General features: G+C 58.6%; 1 protein-coding gene across 3 annotated transcripts in view; it reads left to right on the forward strand.

Annotated features, from left to right (window-relative positions):
• PRKCA (protein kinase C alpha) overlaps positions 1–20,203 on the forward strand; it is a 346,357-nt gene that overhangs the window by 263,836 nt on the left and 62,318 nt on the right. For all 3 annotated transcript variants that reach the window (XR_009049921.1, XM_057714548.1, XM_057714549.1), the window contains 3 exons: positions 17,188–17,344; positions 18,343–18,477; positions 18,716–18,812. Coding sequence is in view for 2 of the 3 variants with exons in the window: in XM_057714548.1 (XP_057570531.1) it covers positions 17,188–17,344; positions 18,343–18,477; positions 18,716–18,812 (389 nt within the window). In the remaining variant the exon portion in view is untranslated. The remainder of the gene's footprint in view (positions 1–17,187; positions 17,345–18,342; positions 18,478–18,715; positions 18,813–20,203) is intronic.

Raw genomic sequence — 20,203 nt, forward strand, 5'->3', positions numbered from 1 at the left:
CCCCCTCCTCCCCCTCCCCCTCCCCCCCCTCCCCCTCCCTCCTCCTTGACCTGTGCAGCGATCATGGAGCAGAGTTTGAGAGGCCCTGATGTGGTCCAGCCCTTTCATTTTATGTGTGTGAAAACCAAGGCTTAGAGAGGGAGCGAGACTCTTGGGGGAGCGGGGTTGTGAGGGACAAAACCAAATTTCAACCCCCTCTTAGAAGGGAGTTATCCGGAGAAGTTGGGTGTCTTAACGGAGCTCGGGGTGGAGATGCCGTGGGACCCTAGACAGCTGGAGGCAGAGACCGGCTTCCTCTGCCGCCCCTTCTCCTCCTGTGTGGCTGGCATTCGTCTTTTTCACAGCAAGTTGGGCTCCTCCCTCTGCAGGAAGCATGGCCTCTTCCAGTTTCCTCTCTCCCGTGGCATCAGGCACGACTCCGGGGCCCCGGGGAAGGGCTCCCTGGCTCCTGTTGGCTTCTTTGCCGCCTCTGTGCCTGTGGACTGCGGGTGAAGGGAAGGATCTGTAGGAGGTAGTTAAGGGTGGGGGGAGGACATTTTGCAGGAACGGGGCTGATGCTGAGCAGACACAACAGGTAATTCGGTCCTTCCACAAACCCTCAGCCAGGCTGTGCGTGGGGGGGACAAGGTCTTCTGCTTCGATGCCTTTTTCCTTCGACCGTGTTGCCCGAGTGTGAAATCACTGAAGAGCAGGGGCAGCGTCCAGGCCTCTGCACAGAAGTTGGGTGTGACTCATGAGTCCCTGCGGAACAAATGAACGTGTTCCCAGCCTGGCCAGTTTCCAGAAGCAGGCAAGGATGAAGAAAACGTTTCGGTGCAGCGACGTTCGTCCAATCCAGCCCCCAGCCCGTTAATGACCCCTCTTATTTGGAAGCTGTAGAACGGCACACCGGGCCGTGTGTCCACGGTGCTGATGTGGGGGCGGGAAGTGAGTTCTCTGAACGCGGCCCCTTTAGGATGTGGAACGAGCGGCCCAGGAAGGGTGGAGATGTTCGATTAGGGCCTGGGGCCTGGACAGAGCCCCCCAGCCTGCATTTTGGGCTGTTTGGCCTGAAACGACTCCTCACCGCCTGGGACCCCGTTGTCTGCCGGCTGCGTGGCTCACTTGTCCTGGCAGCCCTGTGCCTCTCACCCCCGCAGCTTTGCTTTCATGAAGAATTCCAGCTGCAAGAGTGTACAGCTGGCGACACACTGACAGTGCCCCTGGTTCTCTCCGAGAGAAGCCAAGCTACCTGGCGTCCATCCAGCCAGGGAAAGAAAAGCAAGGTACGCTGTCCCCACAAATCACCGCCATCGGTCCCTCTCGCGGTCAGGAAAAGAGGCGTCTCCTGCTGGGTTTGTAAACTGTGGCGGTTTTGCTCCGGATGGCAGGTCCCCTTCCCACTGCGTCCTCCTCAGAGCACTTAGATCTCAAATGCCCGCCTCCTAAAGCCTCGCGGGAAAAGGAATCTTCACCCCGTGCACGGTCTCCGGCCCGAGGGTCCGGCCACCCTGTCTGTCCGCCCGTGTAATCTCTCTCCACCTGGCTGTTCTGCCGCGTCGGTGATGGCCTCCGCACCCCGGCTCCGTGATGTCCGAACAGCTTGGTTATTTCACAGAATTAAAGCTTTACATCCAAGATGCGTGGTCCCCAGTCTTGCCTTTCTCAGAATCAGTTTAGTCTCACCTTGGGTTCGATGCACGTGGTCGCCTTGGGCAGGTCTCAAGTGTTGGCAGATGGACTCAGTTGGAGAAAGATCCTGAGGTAATGAGAACATCTAGATTTTTAAAAAACTGTGGTTGAGGTGTTAAGAGGTTTTGTGAAAACCTCTCAGCCCTGACGTGGGAAGTTTAATGTTTACCTGCAGCTCTGTGTTCTCAGATGAGAGGCTGCAGTGCGGGCACAGATAGACGGCGCGGGGAACGGCTTGTCCTCACGTCGTCCTTCTCCCCGAGGACGGTCGTCTTCCAGAAGCAAATGCTAATACGCATCTCCGGTGACCGGGAGTGTAGGGGAGAGTCGCTGTAGGGACGGCTGAACCGTTCCCACCGACGGGGCCGGCTGAGCAGGTGTCACACGTGGTGCTCAGCCATCGTGTTCCTGGCGGGGAAGCTCAGCAAAGGCCCCCAGAAGGCGGGCTCCCCCAGCCGAGCCGGCAAGAGCACACCCTGCTCGGAGGCTCGCGGAAAGGCGGTGGGAGGAAGCGTGGCTTCGCTGGGCCTCGCCTCTTGAGGGTTCAGCTGCTTCAGGGGGAGAGAGGGGGAGAGCCAGTAAAGCGTTTTGTCTGTGTCTGCCGCACTGATGCGAGCGCTTGTGATTTTATTAGCAGCTGCCTGGGAGCCAGGCCTGGTTTAATGTAATCTGCTCGGTTATTTTCAGTCCAGCTCCGTCTGTTTTCAGCACGGAGGAGGGGAAGTCATGAGACGGAGGGGGCGGCTGAGGAAGGGGCAGAAGGAGGCGCCTTCCGCTCCACACCCCCCACACACACACCCCCGTTAAACCCTGCATGGAGAAGGGTCCCCAGACCAAGCTCTGGCTCCCCCCCAGCTCCTCTCTGGTCTCATCACCTGGTTCCTCTGAGTAAAGAAACGTCCTGGCAGCCCGGGGCGGGGCGGCACAGAGGAGATGGTACTCATGCAGCCGGAAGGAGGGACCCGGTCGTGACACCTCCCCGGCCGCTCCCTCCCTGCTCCTGGCACGCTGCACCCTCCGCCGTGCTGCGCTGGCTCTTCCTAGCTGCCGTCCTCCGGTGCTCTGGGGTCGGGAGTCTGGGGAGCAGGAGGCCCGGGTCTCCCAGGCTGACGGGTTTTGCCCCATTCCAGACGTTAGAAGCTCCCTCGGTGACACCCAGAACGGAACGTTTGGTGGCCTGGAGCTGCCGTGCCCGCTGGGAGTCCAGAGCAGTGTCCCCAAGGCCACCCCGTCATTTCCTGCTCCCAGGGGGCGGCCTGGAGGGTGTGCAGAACCAGGGAGGCCTGTCCCGGGTTTACCTGCCACCTCTGGAAGTGGAAAGGTCTGTCCCCACTGGAGGGTGGGTCCCCTGTGCCTGGGCACTTGGGGGGCTTATTTCTGGTGCAGGATCCCTGCACACACGAGGGTGTCTGGACATAGCTCGTCTCCGGTGTGACCGTGTGGTGGCGGGTTTCCTGGGTGGTACTGGTAACAGCACCAGCAGCAGGTAGGAGTTACCAGTCAGGTACTCGGTGCTGGGCACGGAGCAAAGGGTCTGACCTCCACGATCTCATGGGATGCTTACAGTGCCCACTGGGTGAGACGTCTCGTCTCCATTCTGTCGGGGAGGACGTGGGCGCTCAGAGGGCCGAGCTGGAGCGTGAACCCGGGCAGCACGCTTCTGCTCTGTGTGCGGGAATCCCCACGAGAACACGACCAGCGTGTTGTGGCTGCAGGAGGACGAGTGAGGGCTGGTTCGGAACCCGCGCGCGACGCCCCGCGCGGCCGGGCGTCCCCCGAGAAGAGGGAGCCCTGCTGGGTTTGGGACTCTCGGGTGGGCACCGCGGTCCGTCCCGTGGGCTGCTCCCTCCTCCACGCCCGGTGCCCCTCGGCACGCAGACCGCCCCGCCGCCCCCGCCGCAGACACCCTGCATGCGCTTCCCGGAGAGCGTGGCCTGTGAGCCGGCCCTCACGCACGGTAACGTCGGGAAACAGTGGCTCTGGGCGTTCTGGTCTTGCAGGAGATTCCATCTTCTTATAACAAAAACAGAAAAAGATGTCTGTGTGTTTGGGATGGGGCTGGAGGACGGGGAGTTCTTAGGACCAGAGCACTCCGTTCCCAAAACAGACACACCTGGAAACGCAGCAGCACCTAAAGGCAGGAGCAGGGGGGCTCCTGATTCCAGCCTTCCTCTCCGAAGGCACCAAGGCCCATCCAGAGATGGCCCGGCCCCTGGAGAGCAATTCCAGGGTGGTCCTGGCTAGTATCCCAGGGTGCTAGTCCATTACTTTACAGAGAAATAAAACTGGCCACGTGTCTGCCGACGTGATCAGAGCCCTCTTTCCGGAGGAGTCACGACAGGGAACTCGTAATGAACCCATTTTGTTGATTCGCCATATAAAACTCTGCCCTGCAGACCATGAACAGCAGAAACCCACTGGGGAGGTGCCGTCTTTCCCAGCAGACAGACGTCAGGGGGCTCAGGGCGCTGCCAGGCGAACGTGGAATTATGCCACGGGAGTTGGGTGGATGCTTCGTGGCCTCGGGCTGAGATTTCACGTCTATCTCAGGACAGAGGCAGCTGTGCCCCAGAGGCCCGTGAGGTGAAACAGACGCTCCTCCGGGGACCGGTTTCTCAGGCGTCCCTGGCGTTTGTCTCAGCGCCTCGGCTTTCTCTGTCTTATTTGAATGCATTCGTGCTGGGTACCAGCTGGTCTTTCACGTCTGGGAGCCTTCTGTCTCCTCAGGGACTTTGCAACGCTCTGCCCTGACCCAGTATTGAAGGAGGCTGGAGTTTGTTGATTCCCAGAGATGATTTGTGCTTCCGTGAGCTCTCTGCATCTGAGGGACAAGGAATCACTTCATTTTAGCTGCAGAACTCCACAGGTCCCGTTGTCTCTGTCTTTCCAGGTGGTCTGTATGAAGTAACGCCAGGTAGTAGAGGAGCAGTGTTGACCTTAACTTCAGACCCGTGGCCGCACTCTCAGCCCCACTCCCACCCTGGCTCTCGGGGGTCGGAGGAGCCTCCAGAATTATGTGCAGGATTTTGTATCTGCCTTCTGGGAGGGAGAGTGGCCACAGGTGTCATCTCCACGGCGTCCTGTGACCCCCCACCCCCAGATTTAGGGATTACTTCCAGGATGAAGGACAATGAGAAAGAGGCATCACTTATAGAGTTTGGAGGAACAAAGTTTCCCCCCAAAGTTCTCACCCATCCAAATTGCCGTTCATAGCACATCTTCTCAGATATGCGAGGGCCCAGGAGATACACTACCCACACGCCTTTCTGGAAAACAGGTTATTTAAAGGCCAGCTAAAGGGGCTGCAAGATGAAGAGGAAGCAAAATTGAAAGTTCAGGAACGGGGAAGTCAGAATATGTAAGGATAAGCAGTAGCGCTGAAATCAGTTGGACATCCTGATGTGAAAAGTAGGAAAAACTGTAAATCACATAAAAAGCATAACAATGGTTAGGAATCCCCAAATCTAGGTAATTTGATGTAACAAAAATGGAAAACGGGATGGGTGGTGATTCGAGGGGATGCGGTAGTAGAACAGCACGTGCATACTAGTCTTCATCCCCGGGAGGGAGGTGGGCAGGAGGTTCTGCTTTACTCTTTGATGATTAGAGAAATGCACGATTTTTAAAATAGGGCTGAATCTTTAAGATGCTTATCAGTAGAATTAAAGCAAGGTGTATACTTTCTAAAATGTCTGGAAGAGATTCATGCAAACAAAGCCCTGTATCACAGAGGACTGAAAGCAACGAATGACAAGGGGCCGAAAGACCACAGCGGAAGGGAGCAGAGGCCGTTCGGAGTGGAGGTGAAGAATGTGCTGGAACCGCAGGGCTGCCTGGGCTCCGCCCCTCCACCAGCTGGGTGACCTGTGCCAGGTACCCCTTAACCCCCCGGTCTCAGCTCCCCCGTCTGTAAACTGGATCCCAAGTAGGGTTATTGGGGGGGGGTTAATATGCCCAAAGGCATCGGCTTGTGTTCAAAATACAGGGTGAAACTGCCCACAGTTTTCTGATTAAAAAACCAAAAATCACCCAAAATTCAGCTATACATATTCCATTAATGAAATTTACATCTTGCAGGAGAGGAGAGAAATCTTTCTATTTCTACCCTTCCGGGTTCTTGGCTGGGGCTCTGTAACAAAAGACAAATTAACAAGAAACAAACCCGTGTATTTAATATAAGTGTTACATGACACAGGAGCCTCCGTAAGGCAATAGAGACCCAAAGAAACCGTTAAGCCTGAGTGTTTTGCACTAGGTTTGATGGGAAGCGGAAAGTCATGGAAGAGTGTGGGACAGAAGGAGAAGAGCTCGGAGCAGTAAACTGGGGGTCGGCGGGGGTCCGGAGATGAGGCCCCTCCTTTCCTCCAGGTGTGGTGGGGAAGGCTCTTCTCACGTGAGGCTCTGAAGACCTGCTTCGGGGGAGACGGGAGAGGTCTCCTTCCGGCACCTGCCGTTTCTCAGAGTCCTTCAGCTGAAAGTTGGTAATCTGCCAGGGTGTCCTGTTTGGGGCGGGGGGGTCCTGAACCCCGTCAACCTAAAGCAAAATGACCCACGAGCGCTCAGAATTAAGAAGGGACAGAGACGTATCAGGTGAACAGAAAAGGGGGCAGCTGAAGTGGAATTGCCCTGAGTCAGGAAACTCTGCCCCTGGATGCAAAAGGCTGTATTTCAAAACGTGCTGGAGACCTCGAACAATGTAAAGGGCAGGCTTGTTGCAAGAATTAACAGAAAGCTGAACACGGCAGAAGAGGTGCCCTCCTGGCAGCAGGCAGCAGCCGCAGGATCCAATGAAGAGACGGCTCATTTCACGACGTCGTTGGGAGAGTTGTCTAAACATTCAGAAGGAAAAAATAAGGTCTCGCCTCACGTTGTACACCAAGATAAATTTCGAATGGATTTAAAAGTTAAATATAGAAAAGGAAAAAAAAATAATAGAAGACAACGTAAGTGAATATTTGGCTAATCTCAGAAAAGGCGAGCATTTTCTGAATGTGAAAGAAATGGAAGAAGTAAAAAAGGAGATGTTTGACAGATTTAACTGCATAAAACCTGAAGCTGCTGTGTTTCTGGAAGCATGAAATCTAAATGAAGCTTGCAGCAAACACGGCAAAGGGCTGTTATCATTCCTTCACGTCTAAAGAGCTCTTCTGACCTGGTAGGAAAATTCTTTACCACCCTGTTGGAAACTTGAACAAGGAGGACGTCAAAGAAAAAGAAACACTAATGGCCGAATAACATAGCAGGGGGAAAAAAAGTTAAACCTCAACAATAATCAAGGAAGCCAAAATTACCATGTTATTTTAAACTCTTACCCACCCCCACCCCCCCGACACACAAATACTAATGGCCAAGTAACCATATGGGGGGAGGTGGTTTAAACCTCAAAAATAATCAAGGAAGCCACAATGACAGGGTTATTTTTAATTTTTATCCCCACGCCCTCCGTGAGACGTCGGGATGGCTTCTGGGGGAGTAACTGGCGTGTACGCACATCAGCTCGCGTGAGCAATCCTATCCCCTTCGATCCACTTCTAATCCTAATAATGTATCCTGAGGGAAAGCCGAAATTCAGAAGCGTATTTATGCGTGAAGATGATCTGTGGCCAGTGATTTATGTAAAGGTGAAGCATTTTAACCTGCATAGATGGCCTGAAACAGGGAATGGATAAATTATGACCTAGCTGGAAAACGGGGTGTCAGGCATTTAACATGTTTTCAGAACATGCCTTGTTATGTTATGAAAGCGGGTTCTAAAACCGTGTTCCTCGATGTGAATTCTATAAAAATAAACATCTCAGTCTAGATAACATGCAGAACAGAGAGCCTGGCAGTAAACGCCACGTGCCGGCGGTGGCCACATCGGTGATTTTACATTTCTTCTTTATACTTGTATGTATTTCAGTTTTTGAACGATGAATATATCCATTCCCCCGATAGTAAGAAAAATGAGTATTTCTTAAAACCTTCCTGTGTTGTGTATAGAGAATCGTTCGGGGCTCCCGGAACCTGGGAAATACTGCTTCTCCCACCGCCAGATTCCATCTCTTTTTGGAACGTCAGGGTTATAGAACTTTAATAGAAATTATTTTCCACTAACTGGAAGAGAAGTAGTGAAATGTTTATGATTCTTTTCCAAGGACCAAACTGCTTTTTCTCATCTCACACCAAACTCCTCTAGTACGTTTCCAAGTTTCTAATAAACTTCTCTTTCGTAAGTTTTGTGGGACTTTGGTTGAAGAGCGGCGGACGCCCGTTTCCTGGTGTGTGAACGGCACTGGGCTCCCTGGGACAGACGTTACATTCTTGTCACCAGACAGCGAGGCTCACCAGTCAAAGAGGACACTGAGTGACGGGGTCCTGCATTGGCAGGTGCGGAGGGCCCCCGAGACGGGGGGGACGTGGGGGTGCAGGGCCGCGCAGCTGCGCTCTAGGTGGGCTCATTTTTCTCGCCTTTGTCTTTGGCCATAAAGGAAGCACATAGGACAAAATACATGGGTCACATTTTCCTAACACGGACGAGATCAAACCCGAGAGCCTGCGGGCTTCGACATAGATGGTGTTGCGTGTCATCGGCTCGAATGGAGCAAAGCCAGCAGCACCAGGAGCCCAGCTTGTTCACGCAATCACAGTTCTGACTGTTGGTCAAAAATTGTTCTCTGTGGCCGACGACACCGTTGCGTTTTGTTCCTGAAATCCAGAGAAGTCCTGCCGGAGCATGGCCCTTCCCCGGGCGAAAGCGGTCCTTTCCCATCTGTTTCCCCCGAAACCTGGGGCCGCGTGATGTCCTTTAGCCTTCGTGGGCTCAGGGACCCTTTTTTCTAAAAAGTGCCCGCCTCCTCTTGGCCTGGCTTTCTTCTCCGCGGAAAAGGCCTGTGAGGTTTTCCCTTGTCCGAGAGTCCCTCCAAATGGACGCTGTACGAACTGCAGCGCGGAGAGGCTCTCCAGGCGGCTTCCGCGTCCCAGCCCAGTGAGGGTCCCCGGGGCTCTCGCGGGTCAGGGCTCTCGCAGGTCAGGTCCTGCCGAGCAGGGGAGGGGACACCCGGGCGGGGCCCGCTGCCGTCCCTGTGCTGCGAGTCTGCGGAGATGAAGCTGCAGTGGGCCGGGCGGGCAGAGGAGGGAAGGTCCGGGAGGAGCAGTCTGGCGCCCTGGTCAGGGCTGTAGCCCTGGGAGGGGTGGGTGGAGGCTGGGGCCCGGGTGGCCCAGGGACGGGGCCGCGGGGACCCAGGAGCGCGGCGCGAGGGTTGGCTGCAGATTCGCGGGCTCGGGAAGGAGTTGCGGGGCGAGCGTCTGGGGCGCCGCTGGGCAGCGGAGCCTCAAAATCACGATCAGCGAGGCGACGGCCTCCGGGGCGTGGGGTGGGCACCGTGGGCGAGGTCCGTGGTACCCGTGATGGGTTGGGTGCGGTTCACCGTGTCACAGACTTAACAGCCCGCCCGTCAGGACCAGTGCCAGCTCCGGTCTTGCCGCCGTGGCCAGGTGGACGTGGAGCCGGTGTGGAGGGTCCCTAAAACCGTCTCTGTTAAAGTGGATAACAGGGAACTCAGGCTGTGGGCCTCTTTTCTAGGCTGGGAGCCTCAAAAATACCGCGTCACTCGAGCTGCGATTGAAAACCTCTCCGTCTGATGCACGCGTGAGGGCGTGACGCGGCGTTAGCGTCCCCTCGCTAAGCCGCTCTGCGACCAGGCCGCTGAGCTCCCGGTCAGCCCCCGACTCCATCCTGCAGGGCGGGAGGCGTGGCCTCCTTCCGCCAGGTCGCGCTCGGCCACTAGGGGCGCCCGTGAGTCCGCGGAGAGCCAGGCGGCCGCGGGCGCCCTGCCGTCCAGGAGCCGGTCCTCACTGCCCGTCGCGAGGGCCGTCCAGACCCCTGTCCGCGCCCGGCAACGTAGGCGTCCCCCCCGAGGGACAGCCCCGCTCCCTGAGACGCAGGTCCTGCAGGGTGTGGAGAAAGGAAGGCCCCGCTCTCCTTGGGGCGCCGGCTCCGAAGGCGTCCAGCAGAGGTCCCCGCTCAGGGCCCGCGGGTGCCTGAACATGTCCTGAAGCCGTAATCCTGCGCTCAGGGAGCTCGCGGCTTCAAGGGAAGGAAGGCTGTGGCCTTCGTGCCGTCAGGGGGCCGTGTCACCGGCAGCCCTGACCCCCGTGTGCGCTGGGAGGGTCTTGGGCGCTTTGGCCCTCCGCGCCGCCCCCCGTGCCAGCCGAGCTGCCCGCGCCCCGCCTGCCTGCGCGGTGACCTTCTGGGCCACCTGGCGGGTCCTGGCCCCTCCCGGGGCCTGAGCTCCCCCGCCTCCCCCGGGACCTGCCCACCCTGGCCGGGGCCAACCCCCCCACGGCTTGAGAGGCTCAGATCCCGGCCGGCACCGTGCCTGTCGCTAGACAGCTTGGCCGCCCCTGAAGCATCCCGTGCGAAGGACGTTTGGTAAATGCTGTTCCGGAAGCAATCTGCCACCCACCCGTCTCCGCAGCACCGTGTGCCGGGAGCCCTGGCTTCTGGCTCCTGGTGCAGAACCGACAGCCTCGGAGACGCGGCTTCTCCTCCTGTAGCACCATCAGTGGAGGCCCGAAGGAGAGGCGAAAACAGCCCTTGGGAACAGGGCGTCCTTCCTAGTTCCGTGGCGGGGAGGGAGCACTCGGGGGGGGGGGGGGCTGGGGGGTGGAGGGTTCCCCCTTTCTCTACCCGATCCAGCCCGTCCGTCGGCCCTGAGATGCTCCTGACCAGGCCCCTGGGCTGCCGGTGGGGAGGCTTTCTCGGCAGGAGGAGCCCCTGCTCTGCGAGCCCAGCCGGATGGACCGGGCAGCCCCGGGGCCGGTCGGGGTCTGTTGCTGCTAGTGGGTCAGGTGGTTTGCATCCAGGGCTGAAGGCGCACGTTCCTTGAAAAGCCCCACTTGCGGTACCTGCGGTGACCTGAATAATGACCACCCGGGGGTATCAGGCCCGAGTCCCTGGAGGCTGTCGGTGTGATCCTGTGTGAATGAAGGGTCTTGGCGGATGTGCTGAAGGGAGGGAACTGGAGGTGGGAGGAGGTTCCCCGTTAGCCAGGTGGAGCCGCTGTGCGGTCCCGAGCGTCCCGATGAGAGAGGCAGGGGTCTGACCCGCAGGGGAGGCGGCCTGGGGGTGAGCAGAGGCTGGAGGGACGTGGCCAGGAGCCCAGCGATGCCCGCCGCCGCCGGAAGCTGCGAGAGGGAGGGAGCAGGTTCCCCCCTCGAGCGTCCGCCGGAACACGGTCCTGCCCACGCCTTGATTTTGTCCCAGTGATGTGGACGCTGGCCTCTGGGACGGTGAGAATAAATCTCCGTTATGTTAAGCCACCGAGTTTGTGGCGATGTGTCCCCGCAGCCACAGGAAGGTGTCATGCTACGCTGCCAGACCTACTGGACGATGACGTCCCCGTCCCGCTGCGGAAGGCCGCGAAGGTTGGCGGTGTGTCCCAGTCTCCCCACCGAGGCAGCGTGCTCTCCCCCCACCCCCACACCTAGCAGAGGGACGCGGGGGGGCCTGCCTCGCCTTCATTAGGCCCAAACATCTTATGGACCCAGACTTCTCCGCCTCACTCCATTCACCCTGTTTCTCCTGCACAAGGCTAGCGGATGCTGACTGGACTAAAAAAAAGAAAAGAAAAATGCAGCCCACACACCCACCAGGCCTCTTGCGGGGCGCACGATGACTATTTCAGGCACCTTCGTGGGGGGGTTGAACACTGTTTTAGATACATGTCATGCTATTTTGTCGAATGTCACTTACCCTGGTTTCAGTATTTGTTTTGTGATCTTAAAAAATCTCTGCCTTCGAGCACACTTACCCAGCTCGCGTCACACCCACCACAGCTGCCTTGTCTCCCTGTGCTCTCCGTGTGCCTTTTGTCCTGGAATTAGCATCTTCAGCAGAGATGGGCGAGAACACACGTGCACACAACATTAGCTCCTGCCTGTGCGTGGGCGCAGCCTCTCCGGGGGCCGCCTCCGTGTCACGAGCGCTGGACGCTCTCGGGCCCAAGGGCTCACTTGGTCCAGGGGGTGCCCCGTCGGTTCTCACGCCGATGTCAGTCTGTCCCGGAGGCCGAACTGCAGAGACCACCCAGTAACCGGAACACCCCAGCACGCAAAGTGATTCTGGAGTCACGCCCTGGAAACCGCTGCACTCATGTCTTTCCATCGGGTGCCGCGGCCGCCGTCGCTGAGGTCAAGGCGCCGGAGCAGACGTGGAGTTGTACAGCTTTCCGCTCCTTCCCGCCGGCCCCTCTGGGCCACGTCCACAGCTCGGCCCAAAGCATGTGTTCACTTAACCCTCTGTGCGCAGCCCCCTCCCTCCTTCCGGGGGAGGCCCTGCGGTCTCGTCCCTTCCTCCGTGTCCTCCTGGGAGAAGCTGAGGCCAGTTTTACTACCTCTCCCCTGGACGTTGGTTCGAGTCAGTTTTATCCAATCACAAGGGAGCGCTGGCTTTTACACAATCGCAAGCCGGCCCCCGCTTGGCCGCCCGTTCACTCTGTGGCAAGCAGGTCATGACCCCTCCCTCTGCCTCTGAGTCCCCGTCTGCAAATGGGCTTGGGGTGGCATCCCTCTCGGGCCCGGGAAGCGCTCACACCAGCGCCTGCCGCCTACGAATGTCCCCAGGCACGTGGTCCCTCCCGCCCCTGCCACATTCACTAGCGTCTCGGGAACCAGAGAGTCAGGGACCAGCTACACCCTCCAGGCCACGTGCTCAAAGCCAGCCGTTCTTAACGGCGAAATGACAGACCACGCACACCTCCAGACTCATATCCGCCTTCTCTCTGCAGCCTGATCTCTTAGGCATAAAATAACCATCACATTTCTCTGACGTTAAACGTACATTCATATTGTGACCGTATTTTTACAAGAAATTAACTTACGGGTCTAGGGTTCTCTGGAAGAAGGTGCTCTGTCTGTCTAACACTTACCAACACGCGCGCTCTGTGTCTGTCCGGGGACGTGCTCCGTGGATCTGGGAGCCGCCGTCACTCTGCTGCCTGACGGTAAATGGCGCCAGGACCACCTGACCACGGACGCTGACCCTTCGCCTCTTCTCTGCCCTTGCCTGTCCCCCCGGCATGTTCACACTCACATCACCTTAGCTCTTGGTAACTTTAAACAAAGAAGAGTTTGAGGGGGTCGGTGTCTGGTCGTGTCGGAAACGTCACCTTTGCGTTTACGCGCTGTGGGAGGGGCGCGGGATTCTGTGTGCGCGTTTGCTGTGGAGCCAGGATGGAGGTGGGAGGGGGTCACGGGGTCGGCACACGCTGAGCCAGCCTGACGGTCACAGCAAGTCCCTGTTCTGAACCTTTGTGCTTGTGGTTGGCTTTTTAAAGAGAAGCCATGAACAAGGGCGCTCTTGGAGGAAAAAAGGCACTAAAAATAGAGTTATTTTCTAAAGCAAAACAGATCACTTGAAGGGCTGCGTTGTCCTTGAATTTGGAGGCCCTTTTTGGTGCATCACCCACGTTCTGGTCCAGATATGAGCTCTGTGACGCGTCAGTGAAGACCAGTCCAGTCTGCGAGCTCAGGGGGTATAGCTGTGTCCTCGACAAAGCTTTCGCTTTATAAGCCTTTGGGGCCTCCCCTTGCCCTGTGCCTGGCCAGAGCACCCCAGGGCGACCTCAGCGTGAGGTTAAAAACCCCCAGGGAGGCAGGCAGGTGGGATGAGGGGCACTAGGTGGGTTCAGGGTGCTGGCTTTTATGTTGGGTGTCTGTCTCATCACCACCCTTGAAAGTTTACACTGCGCATGTTCTTGGGATCAAGAGGCCGTCTGGACTCCTCTCTGAGTGAATCAAGGGTGGCATTGAATTGGTTTGTCTTTTGTTTTTTCTTAAAATCCCAAGCTGTTTTGGAACAAGTGGGAGCTGACGGTTGAACTCTGGCCTGACTCCGAGGTCTGGAAATTCCATGCTGTGTGAACTGTCTTTACCCTGGGGAAACAGCCCTGCCCCCTGGACGGGGCAGGAGGGCCGGATGGCGGTGCGGGTGGTGGTGAGAGTGAGGACGGAAAGGCAGCAAACCCGGGTTCGCAGGAGCAGCGGCGGCCGGGGCGGAGGGCGCAGCTCCCGTGCTCCGGGTCCTCTCCTCCGTGCTCTACGTGCATTAACCCAGTGTCCACAGCAGCCCTGGGAGGCGGACGCTGTTGTCGGTCCTACTTTGCAGGTGGACAGACTGAGAAGTGGGGTAGCTAGCCCAGAGTCACACAGCTCATCAGCCCTAGCGCAGGAGTTGAACCCAGCCGCCCGCACACGCGGCGCCACGTTTCTCTGCCCCTGAGCTGCGGGCCTCCCGCTGCAGCCTCTGTCTGGCACGGTGAGCCTGACCGCAGCTGTGCGTCCTCAGATAGCCCTTCTCAGTCCCCGGCTGCACGTCTTTGTGGCATGGCATGCGTCTCCCGGGGAAAGCGTGGCGGTCGCCTGCCGGCCTGCGTCCCCACCTCTGCCTCCGTCCGCACGGGGGCACCTCGGACATAGATTCCCCGGGCTGGCGAGGGCTGGCCAGTCCAGAGCTCATGACGAGACCCCTGTGTGCCTGGACACCTGTTCACAGCTCACATGTGCACCTGGCCACCCACACCAGGTGTGTCTGGGGCACCGTGGACGTAGTTCTCAGTCTCCATGATCTTACGTGAATGGATTTCGTCCAGAAAGGATCTCTTCCATCACCAGGAAATTATATAATCTTTTCTCAGGGACGAGTTTGACTGCTGATCTTTTCCAGACAGGCACCTCGAGCCAGAAGATGCCCATGTAATTCCACTCTGTATTTCTGTGAAAGTTCTAGAATGACCACGGACTTTCATTCGGAAGCAGCCAACGCACCACGCTGTTCTTCACGGCTCTGCCTGCCGTTCGTAAGCCGTCAGGCCAGTGTCTCAACATCTAAGCGTCGGGGCTGTCTTCTCTGCCAGAAACTTTAACAACAATAATCTTTACGGGGCTCTTAGCGTCCCCGTCACTGTTCTAAGCACTTTATACGTAGGAGCCTATGTAATTCTCATCATTTTCCAGAGGAGGAAACCGAGGCCCGGAAAGGTTACATCTCTCGCCAGGGTTGCACAGCCACAAAGCGGCAGGGCCAGAACCCAGACACAGGCAGCCTGGTCTCCGGAGCCCACATTCCGGGCAGATGGGACCAGATAGGTGGGCTGTTCTCTGCCGCGATAAGACGTTGAAATTTGGACCCACTGCCTACTTCAGTGACAGCTGGAGTTGATAACTGTTTGTTTTCAACATAAATGATAGTATGTCGGTAGGACGCCCACAGCTTTGATCCCGTCAAGATTTGAACTCTTTGTCGTTCAGAAGACGCCAGCCGCAGGTGACGGTGTGTGTGCGGCCGTCGGGACTCTCAGTTGCAGCGGGGAAGCCGGGGCCTGCACGCATTCTGCAGCTGCAGGACCATCCAGGCAGCCCTCACGGCTCCTCCCTGGTTTCTCTGGGATGCAGCCTCCGTGTTAGACATTCCGGAGCTTTTTCCGCCTTTTAAAAAGCATCTGATTCTCGTTCCAGTGCTTTATTGGAGAGAGCCCTTTGGCCCTTCCCGTCCTCTGTGGGAGGGCTTCATTTTTGTGCTCACATTTTTCGTCTTTTGTGATACTCGGGTTGCTGTGTTAAGAGAGTAGACCTTCGGCGTTGCGTTAAAAACCTCCATGAGCTTGGGGGAGCTCTCGGGTGCCCAGGGCCCCTGGAGACCTCCTGTCTCACTGAAGGTTTTGAAACTGCGGGCAGCGGGATGAGGCCGAAACACTGCGTCTGGGGCACCGTACGCGCTCACGTTGTGCAGTCTTTTTTTTCTCCACCATTTTCCAAGTTGCCAACAGTATAAGGTACTTTATATATGTGATTTCATTCTCCCAACGGCCCTGTACCCCTGCAAATACGCCCCGTTCACTTTTCTGGAGGAAGAAACAGAGGCCCGTGAGCTTTCGTTCCCAGCACTTGGGGTTACACGGCGGAGGCGGATTTGGAAGCAGGCCTGGTGAGCTGCGGAGCCTCGGGCTCCGTGCCTGCTTCTGCTCCGTCCCCTCCCAGCTGGACGAGGTCAGGGACTGTCTTATGGGGAAGAATCCTTGGAGGGCGTAAGTGGTATGTGAGGAACACACGGCTGGCTTCTCTGTGGCTCCCCTGAGCCAGCCCACTGTCCCTCAGACCCTTAGAATACGGTCCCACCTGCCACCTTCCTGTGCCAGGAAGCCGCCAGCACTCAGCGCGTCTCAGGTGTTCGGACAGCACTCATCTGTGACTTCTGCCCGAGACCCAGTATCTTTGGCATCCGTCCACCACCCACCCCCACCCTGCATCCCTGCGTGCAGCCAACGCCGGCACCTTCTTCCCACGTTCTTCCAAATCCCTCGTGTAGCAATCAAACGAAGCTGACCGTCTGTAGTAACGGGCTGGAGCGGCGGTCTGCCAGCTTTCGGCAGAATCACCCGGGAGGTTGGTCCATGCAGGCCTCCCGACCTGTCCCCGCCTCCTGACTCAGGCGCTGCTGCTGCTGCGGGGCCGGGGGCCGCGCCGTGAGAGCCGCTGGGCCGGAGAGCGTGGCCCCGGGGGATACGGCCCCGTGGCGCCCAGCTGCTTCGCGGCCCTGCTGATGGGAGACTCCAGCCACGCGGGGGAGGAGGGGGAGGAGGACGTCCTGGTGCGCTGCGGGCTCCGGCCTCGGTCCCTCCTCACCAGAGTGACAGGTGACCGACACGCAGGGGCACCAGCCCTCCCACCGTCCTGAGCCTCCCTCTACGGCTGAAGCGTTTCCTCCTCGTTATTTTGCATTGCATTTGAGTGCTTCTCATCTAGAACGTGCACTGGAGGCACCTGGGGGTCTCAGGAAAGGATTCTGAGTCTGCGTGTCTCCCAGGCGCCCCGGCGACGCCGCAGGTGCTGCCCGTCCGTGGACCTGACCTTGGTGGCAGGCTGCAGTTCACATCTTACGTTACAGCGTGTGCGCCCGTCGCTCTCACCCCTGCTGCACGAGGGCTCGCCTGGGGAGCGTTTAAAACCTTTGGCTCCCCCACCAGAGATTCTAATGTAGCCATGAGCACTGGAATTTTCACACCCCCTGCCACGCAGTTCTAGTGTACAGCCGGTTTAGAGACCACCAGCCTTTGCAAAGGAAAGAGATGATTTCTTGTCCTGCCGTGCCGTGGACTAGGCTGCTGGTTGCTTGGGTGGGAGATGGGCCAGTTCTTCAGGAGGGGGTGCTGCCAGCAGCCCCCGGGGGTCTCGTGGTGGCGCAGATTCTGCTTCACCAGGTGTGGGGTGCGTCCCAGTGTCACAGGTGCGGCTGGACCAGGCCAGGGCTGCATCTCAAGACTTGGCCACAAGGGCCCCCCGTGCCCATTAGCCCAGCAGGGGTGGCGGTGGCAGCTTCTCTCGTGTCGAGGGTCGGAGGCTCTTGGTCCAAACCTCCTCTCCCTTCAGCGCCATCTTGACATCTCTTGTTCGGCTGGGCCCTGACGCAGGACGCCAGGCAGCGTGGGTCTGTTCTCCTTTTGTAACGTTGGATCTTTCTTCCTTCTCTCTTCACAGTACGAGACGCAAAAAATCTCATCCCTATGGATCCAAATGGGCTTTCAGATCCTTACGTGAAGCTGAAGCTTATTCCTGACCCCAAGAACGAAAGCAAACAGAAAACCAAAACCATCCGCTCCACACTGAACCCCCAGTGGAACGAGGCCTTTACGTTGTGAGTGATGAGCTGGGCCCGTCACTAGTGCCTTTAAACACCGCTCCATCCCCAGTCCTTCTCCCACGGCCACCGGAGCGGGGGCTGCAGGCACCCGGCTCGGGGGTGGAGAGAAGCTCGGTCTGCCAGGACTCGTGTGATGCAGGCCCCTAATTGCCGTCGATAACTTCTGCATGAAAATTCTTTTACATTACAGACGATGTAAAAACGTAGAGTGTGTCCCACCTCCTGAAGGACTTAGGTTTTTTAAAGGGTGAGAAGAGGGTATAGGTAAGAGTTTAAGTAATAGTTTTAAAAACATGGAGTGAGTACCATAGACGATGCTGTGGCCACTGAAGTGGGAAGATTATCTTTCTGTGTAACTCGGGAAGACTTCCTGGAGGAGGTGACGTTTAAAGCGGGCCTGAAAGGCATGTGAGGATTCCAGGGGCAGAGATGGGGGAGGGAGAGCGGGGGCAGGAGGAAGGGGTGGGGGGCGTGGTAAGTCAGGAGCGGGAAAGCACTGAGCATGGCTGAGCATGGCAAGGGTCCTCCTCGTGGCGGAGGCGCAGGAAGCGGTGTGCGTGCCGGCCGGAGGTAGCCGTCCCGGGTGCAGGTCGGAGCCTGTCCCGCTCTGCTCTGTGAAGGGCTCAACGGTAAACAGTTCAGACCTCACGGGCCACACAGTCTCTGTTGCAGGCACGCAGCTGTGCTGTTGTGGATTCAGAGCAGCCGTAGACAGTATGTGTCTAGACAAGCAGCCGTGACTGTGTTCCAGTAGAACTTCATTTACAAAACGCAGCAGAGGGCCTGACTTGGCCCTTGCTCATGGCTTGCCAGCCCCTAGTCTAGAGCTGCGGTTGCCAGGGGGCTGGTGCTTTGGGGACAAGGGAGAACCACAGGAAGAGAATTGAATATAGTATGTTTTTCGAATCTCGGGCTCAGACCCTGAGCGAGCGATGACTCCCCCCAAATCCCCATCAGGATGACCCTGTGTGTGTGTGTGTGTTCTTTCGTAGCAAGTTAAAACCTTCAGATAAAGACCGACGACTGTCCGTAGAGATCTGGGACTGGGACCGAACCACAAGGAACGACTTCATGGGGTCCCTCTCCTTCGGCGTCTCGGAGCTGATGAAGATGCCGGCCAGCGGCTGGTGAGGAGGCCCGAGGGTGTCTGGAGGGGGGCCGGGAGGCCGTTGCCCGAGCGTGTCAGCGCGTCTGGAGGTTCAGGAAACGAGCCGGTTTGTGTCCCGAGGGGCCGTGGACCCTGGGTTCCCTGGGTACCACCTCCCTGGGGCTGCATTTCCGGAGCGGCGGGCGCAGAGCCTGGGGGCGGGCAGGGGCGTGAACCTGGCGCCCGCCCGGGGCTCACCGCCGCCCTGTCTCCGGCAGGTACAAGCTGCTGAACCAGGAGGAGGGCGAGTACTACAACGTGCCCATCCCCGAGGGCGACGAAGAGGGGAACGCGGAGCTGCGGCGCAAGTTCGAGGTGAGCAGGCCGCCGCCTTTCCGGCTGGAGAGCTCCGCCCCGGGAGGCGCGGGAGGCGCGGGAGGCGCGGGGTGGCCGGGCCGGGAGGCGGAGCCCCCGCTTGACGGGCAGGCCGCGGGGAGGGGGGAGCAGCCCGGACGCGCGCGTGGTCGGTGGCCGCCCGGGGCATCGGTCTGCGGGGCCGCGAGGCGACGGCGGTGCCAGGCTCCGTTCCCCGCGGGGAGGGGGGCCCCTGGGCCTTGACCTGGGAGGTTGGTCGGGTGCAAGCACCAGGCCAGCGGCTTCATTTTCGCTCCAGGTCGCTAGGAAAGGCAGCTCTTTGTCCTCCTCCCCCGGGTGCGGGTGTCTGCCTCCTGTCCCAGCGCATCTGTCACCTGTGTCCCCTCCCCGGCCCCGGCCCATCCAGCTTCTCTCTACTCACCAGACGTCTCAGCTTTTCACGAACGCTTCCTTCTCCGAGCACCTGCCTTCGGCTCCAGGTCACAGCGTTCCGTTTCCTGCCGTTTCTCCCGTCACCTGCGTGTCGGCCGTTTGCGGGACTCCCTCCGGCAGCCGGTTGGGTCTCTGTCCCCGGCCGCGTCCCCGGCGGAGCCTCCCTTTCCTCGGGGTTATCAGGATTCCCCGCCCTGAAGACACACACACGGGCCCACACGCGTGTGCACGCCGATGGCGCTGACGGGTCCTGCTCTTGCTGTTCTCTTGCTGCGCTCGCTGTCCTCTTGCTGCTGTCGGCTTCTCCCAAATAACAGCCCGTCCCAGAGCGGCGCAGCGGCCACGTCCAGAGGGAACGGCAGGTGTGAAACGCAGGCGTCTTCAGAGCGCGTGGTCGCCGACGTTTGGTTAAAAGGCTGTAGGTGGCGAACACCCGAGGGCCGGGGCCGCGAGCCTGGTGCCCTCGGGAGCGAAAGGGGCTGAGTGGGCCCCAGGGGACATAAGTAACCAGCGGCGACAGCAGGCCTCCGGGTGCGGTGGGGCCCCGGGCGGGTGAGGGCGGACCCCGTGCACGGGGGCGCCGCCGCTCCTGGGCGCCAGCTGACGGTGGCAGAGCTCCACGGGGGGTCACGCCCCGCCCCACCTTCCCGGCCTTCCAGAGGAGCCGGAAGTCCAGATCGTCACATGCTCCCATGTCTTTTGGTATCAGCGGCTGGTTAAAGCTTGACCTTTGTGTGGGTCACACAGACATCCGTTGCCTTAGACACAGGGAGGGTCCGGCCAGCGGGAACCAGCGTGTAATCTCTGCTCTTGAAACACAGAGGAGAAAAGCACGAAGTTCTTTCCAAAGAGGCCTTATGATAGTGGAAGGCGTTTAGGTGCAAGGGGGAGCGTCGGGGTCCGGGGCGCTGCAGGGGCCCCCGCCGGGTGTGGCTCTTCTCTGTTTGCTTTTTCCTTCC

The sequence above is a fragment of the Hippopotamus amphibius genome, chromosome 17, assembly GCF_030028045.1.
Source record: "Hippopotamus amphibius kiboko isolate mHipAmp2 chromosome 17, mHipAmp2.hap2, whole genome shotgun sequence".
NCBI lineage: Eukaryota > Metazoa > Chordata > Mammalia > Artiodactyla > Hippopotamidae > Hippopotamus > Hippopotamus amphibius.